General features: G+C 42.8%; 1 protein-coding gene across 2 annotated transcripts in view; it reads right to left on the bottom strand.

Moving 5' to 3' along the window:
• LOC122664622 (D-xylose-proton symporter-like 2) overlaps positions 1 to 21,739 on the bottom strand; it is a 114,404-nt gene that overhangs the window by 55,249 nt on the left and 37,416 nt on the right. The window contains exons 4-6 of one of the 2 annotated variants that reach the window (XM_043860522.1): positions 19,323 to 19,382; positions 19,136 to 19,202; positions 18,921 to 19,045 (exon numbers count right to left, since the gene is read on the bottom strand). In XM_043860522.1, the coding sequence (XP_043716457.1) occupies positions 18,921 to 19,045; positions 19,136 to 19,202; positions 19,323 to 19,382 (252 nt within the window). Of the gene's footprint in view, positions 1 to 18,920; positions 19,059 to 19,135; positions 19,203 to 19,322; positions 19,383 to 21,739 lie in introns of both variants that reach the window. The other variant, XM_043860523.1, reaches the window with a different exon arrangement.

Here is a 21,739-nt window from a genome sequence, read left to right as displayed (position 1 = left end):
TTCTTTGCATAACTTACTTGTTGGCGTCACTGTCAGAGAACCACACAGCTGCATACACACACAACCTGCAGCAAACACATACACATACAACTATCACCAGCCACTCAACATGCATCCATCCACCACAAACTATCCTGCAACAGATACATCCAAAATACGAATGCATACACAATCCACAAAGGCGCACACACCATAAGACAAAACTTACATGGTTCGACAGTGTGCTTACATCCACGGTGCAAATGGTAGCTTGGGCTACAACCCAAATCCTACCTTAATACAATGCACAATGCAATCTTTAGTAGCAACAACTATATGGAGCTTCAACCCCTGATTTACCCAGCATATAACTAGGAGGGCGCTACAATGCATAATTTACCTAGCATCAAACTAGGAGGGCGCTACAACGCCTTACTTTGGGTAGCTAAAACTACCAAGGAGCAACAACCCCCATGTCCAGTACCCACTGAACACCCCAGTACAATAACAAGTGTGGGCTTATATGTGTTGCCCAAATTACAAACACTAGGTTTGTACACTCTTCTTCTCTTTCTCCTCTTTCAATCAAAATCCTTGATGATGTCTTATAAGCTTGAAGAATCCTTCTCTTGTTGTGGTCAAACAATGGGACTCAAGGAACTCTTCTAGGGTTGGTTCTCTTAGAGACTCTCTTCCTTTTCTTCTTAAAACCTTGACTGTGTTCTTGAATGCACTTCACCAAATCTTCATTTGAATGCTTGAAACACAAATGGAGCATATAAGATTTGGGGATTTTTGGGTTACACATCAATGGAGCTTCCCCTCCTCATAAATCATTCTCAAGCTCAAGGATATCTTTTATATGTTCTCTCTTGAAGCCCTGTGTCATATATCTAACCCCCAGTCAAAAGAGCAACTTAAAAGCCTCGAAATCACATTTCTGAGCGGAGCCGGTCGACCTCCATGAGCAACCAGTCAACCGGTTGAGTTTAAGGTGCTCTCGGGAAGAATGGTCTTGAAGACAACCGGCCAGCCAATTCTATGATTTAGCAGCCCAACCTCTACTCACTAAAATGGCTATATCTCTCTCACCTTAACTCTGACTGACTTGATTCTCTTTGCATATGAAAGCTGACTCAATGGGCTACAACCTTCATTTTTCATCATCAACCCAGAATCAATGCACTGATCTCACAATGGAGCTTGAATCCAACTGATGTACATACACTGCTTACTTCAGCATATGCGCCATGCCTAATGATCAAGCCATTACTTACCACTCCGGTATCATATTGATTTTATTCAATTTTTCTTAAAAGCTAACTTAGAGATCTTCAATTCTCATATTTTGAGCTCCTACAAATGTCAACTGGAGGACTGCTCAAAAAATCCCCGAAGCTGCTGTACAATATAGTGAACAAAATCTGGGCATCAGGCGTGACATCTGCATTTGAGATCATAGCTATCTCATCCGACTCGGATTGACCAAATTCTTGAGGCATTGTGAAGTCCACTCATAAGACTACAGTCTTCTAGTTTTGAGCTTCAACAAAATCCTAATGAAGGTCATCGCAAAACACCCATGAAGTTGCTAACACAAACTTGCAGTCTTCCTCACATAACTGCATTCTTCACTTTCGGCAACACTTCACCTTTGGCAGCACACCTCATGTATTCAAGGGCTTGCACCACGGTTTGAAAATCGGGAATCGGATCAATGAATCGGCCAATTTGTAACAGCATTGGCTGACAGTGATCTTGATTTCAACCGATCTTAACTGCTGCAATTTGAATCAGAATCAAATAGAATCGGCGATTCCTTATCCGATTCCCGATTCCTTTGTATTTTCAGTTGAATAGGACCGATTCCCAATTCCAGGGCCGATCCCAGTTTCACACCTATATTGCTACTAGCAGGTTGGATGGGACTAATTCAGACCGATTCAAGCTGATTCGGATCGGAATCGGATCTGAACGATTCCATCACCGATTACGTGTTTTCAAACCCGGGCTTACACCTGCCTCTTCATCATGCTAAAAAACATTTCTCAACTATCAACCCATGATGATGATGATGCCAACTGTACCTGTTATACCCGCACCCCAAATACTAATATTATAACCTTACTCTATGCCACATAGATGGAGCGGAGGTCTATGCCGGTGAGCTGTTCTCCTTAGTCATCAAGCCAACCCATAAGATCATTGACCAGTTTACGGGGTTGACTGTCGAGGATAGATTCCTCAACCAAGAGAAGGGAAAATTCGTCAACGATGACTTCATGGACTTTCCTCTATGACCTTGAAGTGCGGGCTAAGGCTCGGAGACCTTTTCTTTTGCTGTTCAGCCTTTTTAGCTGGAACGGACCCACCGCTGGTGAGTCCGTCCGAGAATCCGTTCGTACTATTTGATGCTTGTATGCTGTTTTTCCTGCGTAGTACCCACTTGCCCGTGCACCGGACACGGTGGCTCTATCTCCGGACATGGTGGACCCCACCCTTAGCTTCTCTTATATTGAGTGGGCCATGTTAGTGGGCCCACTAGCCTTGTAATGTGATAAAAGGGGTTTCCAAGTTATGGACCTAGCCAAATAGGCCTTAAGTGGTCACTAGCTATAAACACAATTGGAGGCCATTTATTGGCCAATTCATTACTTCACCAACCAAACCGTGGGAGCTTGGGAAAGAAGTGAAGAAAGGAAAGGAAGGGAAGGTGCTAGTGGAGGTCTTGTGGTGGAGCTCATCCAATGGAGGGCTGTTTGACCTAGTAAGTACAACCTATCCTCTCTCCCCTCTTCCTAAACCATTTTAGGAACCTTTCCTTAGATCAGTTCTAGCATAGGGTTCCACTTGGAATCCAAGGTTGACCTTAAGACTCTACAATGACTCATGATTGGACTATTGGCCACCAGCTCAAGCATTAAAAACCTCCTTGGAGCAACCCTAGTTGCTGTCCTAAGGTTCCATTAACATAACCCTAAACAATCGATCGTAGATGGATCCAAACCTTGAATCCCTAAGACCAAAGCTTAGGCTAGGTCCTTGTGACCTTAATGAGCCTTGTAATGATCCTCCCTAAGCCCTAAGACCATAATACACATAAGGGATTAGGTTGGAAATCAATAACTTAAGGAATATCTGTTCTGCCTCTAACGGATTCACGACCGCACCAAAGTATTGGGCCTCCGTTCAGTTTAAATGGGTTAAAACTGAATATTTGGCCTAAACGGATCCACAAATGGACCCACTAGTCTGCCTCCGTTCGAGGTTCTAATCGGAAAAAGGAAGCTTCTGCTTCTCTTAACTGAGAATGGATTCACAGAGATAGGTTATGTTCGAGAATCCGTCAGAGATCCTTCAGGTTGTATTATATGTTAAACTTTGGGGACACTTTATGGGACCCACCTACATCTTCTAACACTATGTTCACACGTCCTTAGGCTGCCTAACTAGTACAGGGGAGCGCGTACCAAAGCAATCCTTACTAGACACATCAAACAATACACGAATTATTGGTGAATGGATTTTGGGTTACTGTTTGGGTTTGCTTATTATTAAACCTATATTATTCATGTTAATTGCATCATTATCAAGCATGTTGCATATTTGCATTATATTTCTTGATTGATAGATTATATGACTGTGGTTATGACTTGTATTTCATGTTTTGTATCGGGTTACGGTGCCGAGAGGTAACGGCATCAAAACCCCAGAAATATGTGAACTCCTATTGCATGTCATGATGGTCTGTATGCGCCGTGTTGTGCTGGTACCCGGGTGCTAGATGGTGTGGGACATTGATGCACCCGGAATTCCTCTTGACACGATAGGGCCCATGTAGTATAACTGTTGTTAGGTTCAGTTCCCTATGCTACGACACTTACCAACAGGGGTTAAGGTGTTGAGTAACCAGGGCACCTGCTGCCTGTAGAGAGTATGAGAAGCCAGGTCAGGGGTAGTCATTGGTTATCGGGGTTTGCCTCCGAGTGGTATGAGGCTACGATTGGCGTGGGCCCCATAATAATAACTGAGGTTTCATTGTAGTGAGAATGGAAGGACGTAGAGTGTCACCCGAGTTATTGTAGTAGTATATACCCTTTGACTTAGTATTGTGTGATAGGTGGCAAAAGGTTAATAATATCATGCACCATGGACTATTTATGACTTCTGTATGTATGTGCATCCCCATCCCCTCACTGGCTCAGTGGAGCTAACCCCCTTTGTACACAGTCTTTTAAATGTTGTTGCAGATGATGCCTATCTTGCTGGTCTCGAGGTTCAGTCCTCGGAATACGATGACATTGTTGCCGAGGACCCAGAGGCTGAGACTGAGGAACACGGCGATGGATGTCCTTGTGACGATTGTGCCTACGGGCCCGTATTGATGTTGGGACTTATTCCCCTTTTTTATTCTTTTGGGGCTTTGAGCCCTTATATAAACATTATTTTTATACTTTATATTTGATAGTTACGTCATGGTCAGTCGGATTAATAGTATTAGAACATTATCATGTATCACTTAGTCAGTTGAACAAATTGTAACTGCTATTTAAACGCTTCAGCTTATTTCTGATTATTTTGGAATGTATTATTTCCTTTCTCCGCACTCTGATATTATTATATTTTAATATTGGTTTATGACTGTGAGTTGGAATACTGCATTTGTGATCCTGGTAGTTTATTGGGATGACACGTGTCGTCCTAGTCATACCCTTTATTGTAGTTTATCCCTTATCGGGATAGGGGCATGACAGCATGGTATCAGAGAGTAATGCTCTGCACTAACCACAAGCCTAGCGAAGACTTCTGATTTACTCTACACAATTAGGATCTAACTTAAAAGCTTTCAACGAGAATAATTGAATTGTGTGCAAACTTAGGGAGAGGACTAGCTAGGGAGAAACCCGAAAACAATAGCAAATAATAGGGACAACAGTGGAAGAAAAAGACTTATATACCCATTTCGTTGAAATCAGCTATTGTTTTCATAACCCTCCCCTGGAGGTGAATACATCATCCTTGAAAACCAAAAAGAAATTACAAAATCACAGCTGAATATATTAAGCTCTTACATAGACTGAAAGATGAAAGACTAAAAACAACAAACATTATTAAGATAATCCAAAACTACTACTTGATACTATGGAGCCTAATCCTCCATTGCATCATCACTGTCCTTCATAGTACGGATAGGCATTGATGTCGTGGATGTCCTTCTCTATCCTCTCAAATCGCCGGTCATACGAGGCAAACTGCCCTCGAATGTTGGTAAATCTTTGGGCCATGCTATTGCCCAACTGTCCAATAGCAGCCATCACTGCACTCATGTCCATGCCTTGTGAAGGGGCAGCTGAAGTAGAAGCCTCTCCCCTATACAGCTCAGGGTGAAAACCATCCTCCTGAAACCCCTCCTCTTGATCTGCCTCGGGAACGGCTGGCTCTCCATCACTATAGACATCCGAGTCTAGTCCCAACCTTGAGGTAGTGTTAAAACTGAAGGCCTCCTCTGTTGTTGTCACCCTCTCTTCATCAGTAAAATCCACCCCGAAGTGTGTGAAGATCTAGGTCAATAACCTTCCATAAGTTAAAGGTACCTTACGCCGAGGAGTCATCATGACTTGGGCCATGTTCATGATAATGGCGTACGGAAGACAAGACTTCTCACCAGTGTAGAGTTGGTGAGCTAGGAAGGCCACAAATATAGATGGCTTGGTGGGGTACCCTGCCTTGGGCAGCAGATTTGTTTGTACCAAGCGACTCAGAACTCGCTGGGATGGGCTGAACTCTGTCTCATTGACCCTGAGGTGATGGTGGTCGTTGGTAAGTGTTTTATAAAGACCCTTGTAGCCTTCATGGGTCATCAAACTGTACGGATCCTCTCCCCTTCAGAAGAAACCCCAAGAATATCCCCCAGCTCTACCTCATCGAAGGAAATGGGCACCCCTTCCACAATGGAGGTGATCCGGCGTCGCACTTCCCCCTCATGGAGGATGACCATGTTGGCGAAGAAATGCCTCACCAACTTGGGGTGTCAATATAAAGGAAGTGCCAGCATAGCGCTCCACCCTAATGCCTCGAATCTCTCAGCCACTCTGAAAGCTCTCAGATCCGGCACTATGATGTCTCTACCCAACACAATTGGCCTATTGTGGAAATGGCCATTGTATAAGTTCTCCACCTCGGCTGAGAAGAACCAGTTAACATCATAGATAACTAGTGGAGGTGGAGGAGTTGGGAGCATTTCTTTGCCTTCTCACCATTTTGATTGCCTACCTACACACAAGGGAATGTTGTAATTAATATAAATAAAAACTTAAACCCCAACAATGAAACTAAAGTAGTAAGCTGTATTGAATAGATGAAAGACCCAAATGCCTATCGTACTACTTGTTTCCAAATTGCAACAATAGGGAGTTTAATCCCCTTAATATAGTGTCTAGAAAAAAAGGGAACTTTGTTTCCTCAATAAATTTAAACAAATGTACTTGAGCATATGTGAATGTAAACCAAAAATGAAAGATAATTCAAAGATTAATATATATAAAAACTTCCACACTTAATCAAGAAGAAATTGGAAGGAACCCAACCTAAGGGAGGGGTTTACTTTTCAAGCATTTATCTAGAAATTTATCTAAATAATCCAAAGCATGTATAGATGTATCTAAACAACAAGTATATGTAACGGTCAAAGGAAAATGAACATATTCATGTCTTCATGCTGTTTTCCCCAAAACAATAGGAATTTTCGGTTTTGGGTTTGGTTTATCCCACCCTTGCATGAATTGTTGTTGGTGGTGTTATGGGAGATTATACACACTTGATTAACACTAGTGGGACCAAAGAATCACACCCCAAACATCCCTTCATGCCACATAAGTACAGCCAAAAAAAAGGGAAAGAATAAAATAAACAAAACCTAGAAACTAAGAAGCTGTGAAAATTCTGGAAAAACAGAGAAGAAGGAAGAGAACCTTACCTTGGATGTATGGAATGTTGAAATCCTTGAGTTGGAGTTCCCAAATGCCAAGGCTTTGGAATGGAGGCACGAATGGAGCCAAATCCCCTCCCTCTTTGCTCTGGCTTATGGTGAAACAAAAGACCCAAAATGAATTCAAAACTCGTGGAACTATCCTTTTTATAAAATTTGCGAACGGATTAACGAATGGACCCAGGTATCGGGACTCTGTTCAAGAATCTGTTCAGTATAATGGTTGAGTAATTGGGTTTTTGGTCGGAACGGATTTACCAACACTAGGTCCGTTCAAGAATCCATCCCGATTATTGAGGCTACTGTAACGTTTTACTGAGAACAGATTCACGAACAGATTCACAGGTGTGAGTTATGTTCGAGAATCCGTTCGTACTAGAAGGGGTTTTTGGACTGTTTTCTTTAGTCAGCCTTTCTTCCATGCTTGTTATTCTTTCCTTCCATGTTTTCCTTCCCTTGTTTTATGCCATGTCATGCATGTACATTCCTTATAAAGAATTCCTTGATGTTCTTCTATGCCTTGATTGTACTAACCATGCATGATGGTGTAATCTCAAACAGGTATCCAATATGGTTAATACCCGTAATAGGAACCGTTCCCCTCCTCGAGATGATGCCGGAGATGCTTCGAACACGGCTTTACCAGTACCACCTCCAATCAACAATAATGCGAATGTTGCCGCGTTGTTGGGAAAAATGATCCAGTCTATGCTGCAAGAACATAGGGATGCACAACAAGAACAACGCTTGTTTATGCAAACCATGACTGCTCAACTCAGAGATATTGCTAGGGAAAGGCAACAAGTGCCCTCTCCAGTGCAAGTGGCTCCTCCAGCACCAGCCCCTGCAGCTGCTACTGCACATGGTACTCCACCTCCGGCCCCTACTGCTGCCGGAACACCTTTGGCACAAGTGGTGCCAATACCTCTTCCCCCTACTCCAGAAGCTCCGCAAGTCCAAGTTGTAGCACGGGCTTAGGCTGATGCCTCTAAGCTCTCCGAGAAGTTCCAAAAGCACCGCCCTCTTGTCTTCGATAGGAGGGCCAATGATACCTTGCTCCCCGCACGTTGAATTAGAGATCTTGAGTGGATCTTTGAAGTACTCTAGTGCAATGATGCCGACAAGATACGGTGTGCGGTGTTCCAATTTCGAGGTGATGCCGACGCCTGTTGGCGCTCCTCCAAGGAGAACTTTTGAGCCACTCATCCTAATGCTTACTTGGGCCCAATTTACTGAGGTTTTCCTCCAGAACTACTTTCCCCGGAACTTCCGAGACAAGAAGGAAGCCAGGTTCATGAGCCATATTCAAGGGTCCAGATCGGTCCTCGAGTACCAACAGTTGTTTGAAGAACTCTTCTACTTGCCCCAGAGCACATGAAGCCCGACAATGTCAAGGCAAGGAAGTTCAAGAAGGGGCTTAGACCCAACATCAACACTTCTGTGGTGTTACATAACTACCCCACTTATGTAGAGATGGTCCAAGCCGCGAAAATAATTGACGATCAGCAAAAGGAGAACTACAGGGCCATACAGGCTGGCAAGAGGCCCATGGGTTCTTCGAGTTTCAAGGGGCCCAGCAAATTTCAGAGGGGATCCTACTCTACTGCATCCCCAATCCGGTACAACAAACCTGATGCGGCCCAAGCACCCAAGACAACTTCAGCACCTTATTATGGCACTCAAACTCTCACGTGCTATAATTGCAATGAAACCAGGTACATGATTAGGGATTGTCCACAACCCCGATAGGGAGATTCTTCTGCTACTCTTCCTCCCAAGGCTCCCCAAACACGGGCAGCCAGTCGTGCTCTCCCTGCCCCAACTGTGAACCGAGCCCAAGGGCGTGTCTACTCAATCACCAAAGAGGAAGCCCATGCTGATCCGAGTGTCAACACAGGTATAGCACTCCATCCTTGAAATGGTGTATTTATGTAGATTTGATTGCTATAATTGGTTTGTTTTGGTGTCTGTTAGGTATGATTTTTGTTTGTTCACAACCAGCTTATGTGTTGTTTGATTCGGGGGCGTCACACTGTTTTGTATCCCCTTATTTTGCCAAGAGGATGCCAGTCAAGCCAAAGCAAATGGCCCAGAATCTAACTGTTAGTACACCAACGGATAGCAAGGTGGAACTCAACTTGATGTACGAGCTTTGCCTCGTACGGATATGTGATCATGGACTAGTAGAAAATTTGATAGGTCTGGACATGAGGGACTTTGACATAATCTTGGGTATGGATTGGCTATCCACTTATGGGGCCAGCCTAATCTGTGCAAAGAGGAAGATCCTGTGCAAGCCAAAAGAAGGTGTAGAATTTATATTCACGGGCATTAGACGGGAACAAGGTACTAAAACTCGGAACTTGGTACCAACTCGACCCTTGGAAAAACCGAGTCGAGTTGAGATCTCACCGAGTTGATGCATTTATTTATTTTTTGACTCAAAGCCTTAACTCGGTGGGTTTTAGACCTAGTTTGGGTCTGAAACTTGGTATTCAGTTTATTTTAGGCCATTTAAACACAATGGCACTATCAGAATTTGCAAAAACAAAGTCCAAATAGGAGTTTCACTTAGTGGGAAAATAGGATAGACAGTTACTTATGCCAGAAACCAGGACAGACATAGGACAACCACACTTATTTATGTCTAATATCAGTTAAGTGCATTTACCTAAGATATTATTCAAAACTAAGCAAATACCCCCCTATTTGAATCCAATAAAAATAGTTAAAAAATCAAATTCAAAAGGAAACAAAAGTCAATCCCCCAGTTCAAGAACAAAAACTGGATTTTCGGCGGTTGGTGCAATTTTCAACTTTCTAATGCTAGGGTTTTTCTCAAATCTAAAAATTTCATAAATCTGAATATGGTAAAACATTGCTAAAAACTAAAAGTATAGTAAAATATTCATTTGTTTTGATGTCCAAAAAAACATTTTCATACAGCGATTTGACAACATTCGCGCACACCAAATTAAGTTTGACCGGCACGTAACTCCTTCAATATAAGTCAAATTTAAGCAATCTTAGACTTGTTTAGAAAGCTCGGCTACCTAGATAGGTTGAGGAAGCAAAGGAAAGCTGTTTGGCGGAACGGAAGGCCTATAGAAAAAAGTTGGAGAGGGTAGTCGTAGATCACCAATGGAAAACCGGACAAACTTAGGCAGAACCCCACCGAAAGGGCTGTCGTCCGATGGGTACACGAAAGTGACGAAGTTGCTTTGACTACTGAACCATGCCTGTCTGTTGGAGCGAATTGGATGATCGGGCCGAGGAAACAAGCAACGTATGAGCGCTAGCTGATCTACCACCACCGTTGCTAACGCGCTGATTTACAACTAGCATTATCTACGACCACCCTCACTCTCCTTTCCCTAATATGAACCAGCTTTCTAAACAAGTCAAAGATTGCTTAAATCTGATTTATATTGAAGGAGTTATGTACCGGTCAAACTTAATTTGGTATGTGTGAATGCTGTCAAAATCGCTCTGTATGAAAATATTTTTTTGGACATCAAAACAAATGAATATTTTACCGCACTTTTGGTTTTAGCAATGTTTTGCCATATTAAGATTTATAAAATTTTTAGATTTGAGAAAAACCCCAGCATTAGAAAGTTGAAAATTGCACCTACTACCGAAAATCCAGTTTTTGTTCTTGAACTGGGGGGTTGACTGTTTTTTCTTTTGGAATTTGATTTTTTAACTATTTTTATTGCATTCAAATAGGGGGTATTTGCTTATTTATGAATAATAACTTAAGTAAAACATTTACTTAAATGATCTTAGGCATAAATAAGTGTCTGTATACCAAGGTTTGCATAGATAGGTGTCTGTATACCAAGATTTTCCACCAAGATCTCGAGATCTGGCACTCAAATAAAGGAGTCTAGGTCGAGATTCTTGAGAATTCGGCGAGAACTGTGTGAGATCTCGAGATCTCGATCGAGTTGTTGCACTTTTTCAACTCGTATGCAAACTCGTCTCGATTTCTCAAAAAATGGAGAAACTTGCCAACATCTCGCAAGTTCTCGAACTATGGACGGGAAAAGCCCAAGAAAACCATCATCTCTGCCCTTCAAGTCCAGAAATTCTTAGAAGGCAGATGTCAATGTTACCTGCCATCTGTGGTAGACACTAAAGTAAAGGTCAAACTACTAGGGGAGATAAATGTGGTGAGGGATTTTCCGGATGTCTTTCCGAAAGATCTAACACGATTGCCACCGGATCATGAGAGGGAGTTCATGATAGACTTGATACCGGGTGCACCCCAGTGTTTAAGGCTCCCTACAGGATGGCACCAATTGAGTTGAAGGAGCTACAAGTACAACTTCAAGACCTGTTGAAGAAGGGCTTCATTAGACCCAATGAATATCTATGGGGAGCACCTGTATTGTTTATGAAGAAGGACGGTAGTATATGGATGTGCATTGACTACCGTGAGCTCAACAAATTGATAATTAAGAACCGGTATCCTTTGCCCAGGATCGATAACTTGTTCGATCAACTACAAAGTGCCAAGGTGGTATCAAAGATTGATCTTTGATCGAGGTACCACTAGTTGAAGATTAGGGATAGTGATATTAGCAAGACAGCCTTCAGAACTCGCTATGGTCACTACCAATTATTAGTCATCTCTTCGAGTTGACCAATGCCCCGGCCGCCTTCATGGAGTTGATGAACCAAGTATTCCATGACATACTAGATAAGTATGTTATCATTTTCATTGATGATATCCTGATCTACTCTTAGAGTGAAGAAGAGCATGCAGACTATCTCCGTCTGTTACTGTAGCGTCTGAGAGAGAAGCAATCGTACGCCAAGTTCAGTAAATGTGACTTTTGGCTGCAACAAGTAGCATTTTTTGGGCATATTGTCTCTGCCAAGGGTATTGAAGTTGATCCCGACAAGGTGAAGTCGGCAGTTGATTGGGAGACACCCAAGAATGTAGTAGACATTCGCAGTTTCTTGGGCCTAGCCAGTTACTACAGAAGGTTCATCAGAACTTCTTGAGAATTTCAGCTCCTATGACACGACTGACCTGAAAGGGAGTGAAGTTCGAGTGGTCCGATGATTGTGAGAAGAGCTTCCAAGAGTTGAAGCAGAGGTTGATTTCTGCTCCAGTACTTACCATTCCTAATGGTACTGGAGCGATTGTAGTCTACAGTGACACATCTAAGATGGGCCCGGGTTGTGTTCTGATGCAAGATGGGAAGGTAGTGGCCTATGCTTCTCGGCAGTTGAAGGATTATGAGAAGAATTACTCAATCCATGACCTGGAGCTTGCAGCTGTGGTTTTTGCTCTGAAAATCTGGAGACATTACTTGTATGGTGAAAAGAGCGAGATCTACAGCGATCATAAGAGCCTCAAGTACTTCTGCACACAGAAGGAGCTCCACATGAAACAGAGGTGAAGGTTAAAGTTGATGAACGATTATGACTACACCATCCATTACCATCAGGGCAAAGCAAATGTAGTAGCGGATGCGCTAAGCCGGAAATCTCAGACCTTGTCACTGACATCACTAGCTGTCAACGAAGAACTTGTTGAGGAAGCAAGGAGGATGGACCTAGAGTTACTGGTAGAGGGTCTTACCCTATCTTTGGCAGCCTTATTAGTACAGTCAACATTGGTAGAAAGGATCCAGTCAGCCCAGGCTTCCGATGAAGACTCACAAGAGATCATTGAAGCTATTCGGGAAGACACACAGCGAGATCTAGACTTCGCATTGACTGAGAGTAGTCCTCATGTTTTGAGATCGGCTACGTGTTCTTAATGATGCACAGTTGAAGAAGGAAATTTTGGCAGAAGCCCATGACTCCCCTTATTCAATCCATCAAAGCAGCCTAAAAATATACAAGGATTCGAAAGGGCACTACTAGTGGAGTGGAATGAAGAGAGATGTGGCTGAGTTTGTGGCAAGGTGTCTCACTTGTCAGCAGGTGAAGGCGGATAGGTAGCGAGCTCATGGTCTTCTACAATCATTGCCCATCTCAGAGTAGAAGTGGGAGCATGTTATTATGGACTTCGTCACCGGATTACCCCATACACCTAGAGGTGTCGATGCTATATGGGTTGTTGTTGATAGATTGACAAAGACAACACACTTCATCCCTATGAAGATCACCTACTCTATGGACAAGCTATCCCGTTTATACATTGATAATGTGGTCCGCTTGCACGGAGTTCCAGTTAGCATCATCTCCGATAGAGATTCCAGGCTTACATCCAAATTCTGGGGTGGTTTCCAGAAGGCCATGGGCACATTGCTGAGCTTTAGTACAGCTTTCCACCCTCAGACAGACGGACAGTCGGAGAGGACCTTACAGACTCTAAAAGACATGCTCTGAGCCTGTGCCATTGACATGCAAGGCAACTGGGATGAGCACATCTCGCTCATCGAGTTCGCTTATAATAACAGTTACCAAGCTACCATTGGTATGGCACTGTTTGAAGCTTAATATGGAAAGAAGTGTCGGACACCTTTGTACTGGGACGAGGTAGGTGAACGACGTATCCTTGGCCCGGAGTTTATCCAAGCAACCTGTGAGAAAGTGGATCTGATTCGTGAGCGAATCAAGGCAGCTCAATCCAGACAGAAGGGTTATGCGGACCTGAGAAGGAAGGACTTAGAATTCACTGTCGTCTATCGGGGACAAAGTGTTTCTCAAGGTGTCACCCACCAAAGGGGTGATGCGGTTCAGCAAGAAGGGCAAGCTAAGTCCGAGGTTTCTTGGACCTTATGAGATTCTTGCAAGGATCGGACCAGTCGCGTATCCGTTGGCACTTCCCCCATCCTTGGAGGGTGTGCATGACGTATTTCATGCATCCATATTGCAAAAGTACGTTCATGACCCAAGCCATGTTCTGTCACAAGAACCACCCGAGCTCGCAGCGGATATGTCTTACAAGGAGTAAGATTGTTCACCTACGCAATTGACCTATCTACTATGTGAAGGTGAAGTGGTGTAACCATACAAAAGAAGAAGCATCTTGGCAGGCTGAAGTGGAAATGCAGGCGAAGTTTCCCTCTCCCTTCGACTTACGAGGTATGTCTTTTCAAGGACGAAATTTCTTTTAAGGTTGGGGGAATGTTATAACCGCCCCCAGATACTAATATTATGACCTTATTCGATGCCACGTAGATGGAGCAGAGGTCTTAGTTGGCGAGCTGTTCTCCTAAGTCATCAAGCCAACCCATAAGATCATTGACCAATTTACGGGATTGACTGTCGAGGACAGATTCCTCAACCGAGAGTGGGGAAAATTCGTCGGCGATGACTTCATGGACTTTCCTCTTAGCACAAGTCCCAAAAGCGAGGAGTATCAAAAGGTGCACCCTGTATCATGCCACCAAGACACTTTGTGCCCTAGTGAAGTCAGTGTTGAAATGAGGAAACTCTTCGGAATCACGGAGGACACACCGTGACTATCAAAGGGTAAGTTCTATCCTTAAGTATACTTGTGCATCCTCCCCTCTATGACCTTAAAGTACGAGCTAAGGCCCGGAGACCTTTTCCTTTGTTGTTCAGCCTTTTTAGTTGGAACGGATCCACGGATGGACCCACTGCTGGTGAGTCCGTCCGAGAATCCGTTCGTACTGTTTGATGCTTGTATGCTGTTTTTCCTGTGTGGGACCCACGTACCCGTGCCCCGAACATGGTGGCTATGTCCCCAAACATAGTGGACCCCACCCTTAGCTTCTCTTATGTTGGGTGGGCCATGTTAGTGGGACCACAAGCCTTATAATAAAATGGGTTTCTAAGTTCTGGACCCAGCTAAACAGGCCTAGAGTGGTCACTAGCTATAAATACAATTGGAGGTCATTTATTGGCCCATTCATTACTTCACCAACCAAACCGTGGGAACTTGGGAAAGAAGTGAAGAAAGGAAAGGAAAGGAAGGTGCTAGTGGAGGTCTTATGGTGGAGCTCATCCATTGGAGGGCCATTTGACCTAGTAAGTATAACCTATCCTCTCTCCCCTCTTCCTAAACCATTTTAGGAACCTTTCCTTAGATCGGTTCTAGCCTAGGGTTCCACTTGGAACCCAAGGTTGACCTTAAGACTCTACAATGACTAATGATTGGACTATTGGCCACCACCTCAAGCATCAAAGACCTCCTAGGAGCAACCCTAGTTGCTGTCCTAAGGTTCCATTAACATAACCCTAAACAATTGATCCTAGAAGGATCCAAACCTTGAATTCCTGCAACCAAAGCTTAGGGTAGGTCCTTGTGACCTTAATGAGCCTTGTAATGATCCTCCTTAAGCCCTAAGACCATAATACACATAAGGGATTAGGTTGGAAATCGATAACTTAAGGAATACTGTTCTGCCTCGAACGGATTCACGACCGGACCAAAGTATCAGGCCTCCGTTCGAGAATCTGTTCAGTTTAAATAGGTTAAAACTGAATATATGGCCTAAACGGATCCACGAATGGACCCACTAGTCTGTCTCAGTTCGAGGTTCTGTTCGGAAAATGGCAGCTTCTGCTTCTCTTAACTAAGAATGGATTCACCAACGAATTCATAGAGGTGGATTACGTTCGAGAATCCGTTCGAGCTCCTTTAGATTGTACTATATGTTAAACCTTGGAGACTCTTTATGGGACCCACCTACATCTTCTAACACTATGTTCACGTGTCCCTAGGCTGTCTAACTAGTACGGGGGAGCGTGTACCAAAGCAATCCTTACTAGACACAGCGAACAATACTTAAATTATTGGGTGACTGTTTGGGTTTGCTTATTATTAGACCTATATTATCCATGTTAATTGCATCATTATCAAGCACGTTGCATTTTTGCATTATATTTCTTGATTGATGAGTTATATAATTGTGGTTGTGGCTTGTATTTCATGTTTTGTATCGGGTTATGGTGTTGGGAAGTACTGGCATCAGAACCCCAGAAATATGTAAACTCCTATTGCATGTCATGATGGTCTGTATGCGGCGTGTTGTGATGGTACCCAGGAGATAGATGGTATGGGACGTTGATGCACCTAGAATACCTCTCAACTTGATAGGGCTCATGTAGTATAACTGTGCTTAGGTTCAGTTCCCTATGCTACGACCCTTACCAACAGGGGTTTAGGTGTTGGGTAACTAGGGCACCTGCCGCCTGTGGAGAGTGTGAGAGGCCAGGCCAGGGGTAGTCATTGGTTATCGGGGTCTGCCTCTGGGTGGTATGAGGCTACGACCGACGCGGGCCCCATGGTAATAACTGAGGTTTCATTGTGGTGAGAATGGAAAGACCCACAGTATCTCCCGAGTTATTGCAGTAGTATATACCCTTTGACTTAGTATTGTGTGATAGATGGCAAAAGGTTAATAATATCATGCACCATGGACTATTTGTAACTTTTGTATGTATGTGCATCCCCATCCCCTCACTGGCTCAATGGAGCTAACCCCCTTTGTGCACACTCTTTTAGATGTTTTAGGTGATGCTTATCTTGCTGGTCTCGAGGTTCAGTCCTTGGAGTACGATGACATTGGTGCCGAGGACCCAGAGGCTGTGACTGAGGAGCACGGCGATGGATGTCCTTATGACGATTGTGCCTATGGGTCGTATTGATATTGGGACTTATTCCCCTTTTTTATTCTTTTGGGGCTTTGAGCCCTTGTATAAACATTATTGTTATACTTTATATTTTGAGTAGTCACGCCATGGTCAGTCGGGTAAACAGTATTAGAACTTTATATGTATCACTTAGCCGGTTAAACATATTGTAACTGCTATTTAAACGCTTCTGCTTATTTCTGATCATTTTGGAATGTATTATTTCCTTTCTCCACACACTGATATTATTATGTTTTAATATTGGTTTATGACTGTGGTTGGGACACTGCATTTGTGATCCTGGTAGTTTATTGGGATGACACATGTCGTCCTAGTCATACCCTTTATCGTAGTTTATCCCTTATCGGGATAGAGGCATGACAGTACCAGCCGTACTGCCAACTGCCAGCCAACTCTTCAGCTATGCCAACAGATCCTCTTCCCACTTCTCCTTTAGGATAGATAGATCGTCGTTGGTCCTTCTTTCACTTGCTTTTTTAACAAGTCCGATAGGTCGGTCACCCGGTAGCCGCTCCGCTATGGAGCTACATGTACACCGCCACGTCGAGACTCTCTTTCAAAAGTGAGATCACTACAGGCTTGTTGAAGAAGCCCTTCAGGCTTCCTAAATGCAGCCGTGATCTTATATACGATACCACCAAACGCAACGAAAGCCGCCCTGCTCTTTCTTTAATTAAGCTAGCTCTTGGTTAAGAAATTAATATGCAGACCGGGGTGCAGTAAACAAAGAACTATTCTCTCTCCTCACCCTTGAGTCCCGCGCTCTTGCTTTGCTTAAGCTAGCTGGACAGCTGCGATCTGCTTCCCTTGATCTGTCCTGATCCTACGACTGCATGGCTTCTTCTCAGTCCTGGGTACAAGTCTTCCTTTCCTCCGTTCACTACAGAAATCCCCTCTGAAAGAAGAAAGGTAGATTGTGGCTAACACTAAGCCAAAGAGGCCATCTCAACCATCTCACTGACACAGCACTGCATGATACTGCAAGTCTCTGCAATTGCTCTGACACTCTGTCAACTGCCCTATCAATTGCTCAATTGCTGCCACACCATCAACGGCACATCTCCATAGCTGCTGCCCACTGTACTGGCAACTGTATATCAACCATGTCAGCCCATGCTATATTGTCTAACTGCTTTGCTTTGGAGACTGCTTATCATGCCAAACCAACTATCCAGTTGTCAAGGCTATTTGCCACTACCTGCAATCCAGTCCATCTGTGTGTGATTACCAACAAACAAGCTTACTGCTTAACTGATCTTCCTGGCTTACTGTATTGACAACAATGACAACAACAGTGCAATGCAAATTGTGCTCAACATGGGAAAGGGAGAAGTAGAGCGGGATGAGGAGACGAAGAGGTGACTAAGTGACAGGACAGCAAGACAGGGTATCCAGAGGGGGGGAAGCAGGAGGGAGTAGAGGTGGGGAGAGGAGGAGACATGACTGGTAACCAAAGAGGGTGCCGCAGGTGAAGCCGAGAGAGAAAGAGATAGAAGTGGAAAAGGAAGACCTACTGCAGTTTTCATGAATTCGGGGAGGACGAATGCTTGAGTGTTGAGCTCAATTTGGGTTTTTTTTTCTCCTTGGGATTTGCTCCCAGAGCAGTTTTATATATGGTTCAATCAGCCAGAGCATAAGATCAAATTGGATTTGCTAAACGGAACTCTACTTCCAATCCGCTACCACAGAACAGAAGATCAGCAGAATCACTTCCGCGGAGTGCAACCAAATGGAGCCTAATCTTAGAGATAATTTTAGAAGCAGAAATTCTACACCTTCTGTTTGGCCAATGGAACTCATTAACAAGACGGCTTGCCCTTCAATAGTCATCTATGTCCTCTGTGTAATGTGTGTCATTGATAGGAGTACTATACTACTATTTGTTCGACATAATGAATTAATAGCAGAGGATCAAGAAGTATATATAAAGGGTCAATTATCCTCACTGGTACCAGAAGTTGATTGAATATCTCCACGAATGAACTAGTTAGAGCAGTAGCTCTACCAGTTGTTGAAACCCTAGGAACACATGCTATCTTTAATTTTTTTTCTTCTTTCTTTAGTTTACCTTTAATTACTGTACTTGGGTATTGTTCAAACTACATTAAACAAAAAAAAGACTTCTACCTTCTGGCACTACCCTTAGTCCTTTAAATTCTTAATAAGCAAACATGCCAGCAATAAACTTTCATAGAGTTCTCCCAAACACATTAAAAAGAAGGTTCAGAAAAATCTTCAAGAACATATGCTCCCCAAAATTGCATTTCGAATCAAATTAGAACCTTTTCCCTCTTCTCAATTTGATTCAATTCCAACTTAAGAAATCATTTTCAAGTCTCTCAAAAAGGTCACAAGTGTAAATTACCAGTCCAATTCCAATACCAAATACAAAGCGTCCAATCACCAGGACAAGAAAGTCCGGTGCCAAAACTGTTATTAGAGCTCCAACAAGATACAGCAAAGAGGACAGAATCAACTCACGCCGTCTTCCTTCAGTTAAAAATTTCACGTTTCAGATTTAATTAAATGAAACTTAAATATCATTAACTCAAAACCAGTATCAAAATGTGAAGAGCAAACCTAAAAAGTCAGCAACAGTAAAAGCCAAAAGAGATCCAATCAAGGCCCCATATAGTGAACCACTGACCTACATACCATTAAAGCAACCTAATTAATAAGGAAAATAAGATGAAAATATGCCAAAACCAGCCAATGCTTTCATGCCAAGTAGAAAGCAATAAATAGCAAACATTAGATATCAACTTACAACAAGCCCAACTTCGACTGAAGATAGGTTGTACCATGTGGTTCCGCTCAATGTGGATGACTGCAAGGAAAAGAAAGCTATTAGACACATATGTTAAACCCCATATGGGATTCATCTAAAATTATATAAATTGCCAAACATGATCAATTTATCAATTTCCGTACTTGTCATACAAAACTACAGTTACTGACATTCATTTCATTCAAACAAGGAAATTTCGCAAGAGGGTGAAACCTCTCCACCAAGAAAGAGTAATCAATTCCAGCTTCATGAGATTTGTAATTTGGATATTTTGACAGATAAACAAGTGCCTTTTGCAAGCATCCTATTTATAATAGAGGGGAAGTTACAAATAATAGAAGCTAGGCGAGGTGGAACTACAACCCACATAACCGACATAAGCTAATAACACTTAATAACATAAAAATACCCCCAAAAGGACCAGAATACCCCCACGGTATTCTGGAGTATATATATTCTAACACTCCCCCTCACGCTGGATTATACAAATATGAAAGAAGATCCACCGTGGACTAAAGAAAAAACTCTCTCCATAACAATGCTAACACTCCCCCTCAAGTTGGCGCATACAAGGTACTAATGCCCAACTTGAATAAAATGGGAAAAAGTTGTAGCAGAATCCAGCTCCAAAATGAATGCAGCTCCCAAACAGACCTTCAAGAACTTGAAAAAAATAGACCTTCAAACTTGGACAAACTTGAGCAGTAAAAAGGCATCTCTCACCAATCTTTGTCCAATAATGAATCTCTGAATTATAATCTTGAAGATAAGTAAATAGGGTAGCCGGCAAATGAGTCGAGCAGCAGTAAAGATCAAGCAATGGAAAAAACAACCAAACTGTAGGATCTCATATGGTCAGGCAATAACCAAACATCTTCAAAACTTTAAGGCCAACCTCCCCCTTATGACAAACTTTAACCCAAAGTAGAAACCCATTGGCAATGGTGAAACCTCTGACCTTCTATGTTTTGCACCAAGTGTCCCTGCATGTTCTGCTCTCTGTAATGGCTGCAGGTATACTGTATATAATCCCCCCCCCTCACGTGTAGTGCACGTGGACATAAGAGAGATGATTTTAGAGATAGGGCAAAACACAACATTCCAGAATTTTTCAATGGCTGCCAAGTGGAACGGAAAAAGAAGAAATGGTAAAGAAGAGAATACCATTAACTTCCACGGTGGTTATGAGGAATGCCAAAGGTATGTTTGGGGAGGTGGTGAAGGAAAACCATCAGTGGGATAATGAAGTAGGATTAAATGATGCAACATATAAAGTTCCAACCATCTTCCATCGACCAACCAAACACTTTTGATGGAAACCCCTACAGGAGAGAAACTCCTAACTCCAATATTCAAATCGGAGAGGTATACAGATCTGATTTGAAGTAAGGAAATGCTCTATTCTTCAAGGCTCGATCAATCTTCAAACAAGGAGGAACAATTGTGCGAAAAACTCCAAGGTATAAACTCCCACATGCTAAACAGTACTAACGAAGATATCTGGACAGTAATGGATTGAAGAGCTTCAACATAAACTGGATCAGATCTGATTTAGTAACAATGCTAGGATTCAAGCTCCAGAGTGAGCCGGATATAAATCAGAAAAGCTCCACATAATTGAATAGGTTCGTAGGTGCAACCAATAATCGTGGAACACACTGTAGTAATCCCAAATAAGCTGATCTCCAGGGTAGCAGATGCGAGTCTTCCATATCGAAAGAAATTCGATCTCCAATAAGAGGAAACTCAGGCATAATTATAGGGCAGCAGTATTCCACATGAAGGCAGTAGTAACACATCAACCAGTCATGCTTACAGAAGCCAATCACTAACACCAGCCAGGTAGGTAGTGAAGCTCAAAATAACTAGTAAAATAAGATAAATAACCAGACAAATTCATAGGCAGTTGAAGCAGCCAGCCATAAAGGAATAAGTAAGAGAAATCGGTTAAAAATTGAAGTAACCAAGCCAACAGAATGAACTGTAATTTTTACAAAAAAACTGATGTAAGATGCTGAATAATGAGTTGAATACTCCTCTGATGTTTATAAAACTCTCCTAAAAAAATCAGCAATAGTGAACTGTCCTAACCCTGAGATCGATTATAGCCAGGGTTTTATAAAAAACCCTGAAAGTAAATATCAATTGTAGGGAAGGGGGCTTCAACAAAAGTGAGGATGACTTGTCAAAGGTGCTGGCTTATTGTAATACATGCTAACCACAACTGTTGAAATGGATCTCCAGTTCGAATGACCAATCTCCTTGGTAATTGAGACTGGATCTTCATGTGGGAGAAATACCAAAAAATCGCAGAATAGGAGGGCAGCAGCTATCTTGTGCAATAGACCTTCTTCAAGCCATAAATAGTTGAAGTAGAATGTCCTTCTTGATGGTAG

The sequence above is a fragment of the Telopea speciosissima genome, chromosome 6, assembly GCF_018873765.1.
Source record: "Telopea speciosissima isolate NSW1024214 ecotype Mountain lineage chromosome 6, Tspe_v1, whole genome shotgun sequence".
In the NCBI taxonomy this organism is placed as follows: Eukaryota; Viridiplantae; Streptophyta; class Magnoliopsida; order Proteales; family Proteaceae; genus Telopea; species Telopea speciosissima.
This window is presented reverse-complemented; position numbering and strand designations above follow the sequence as displayed.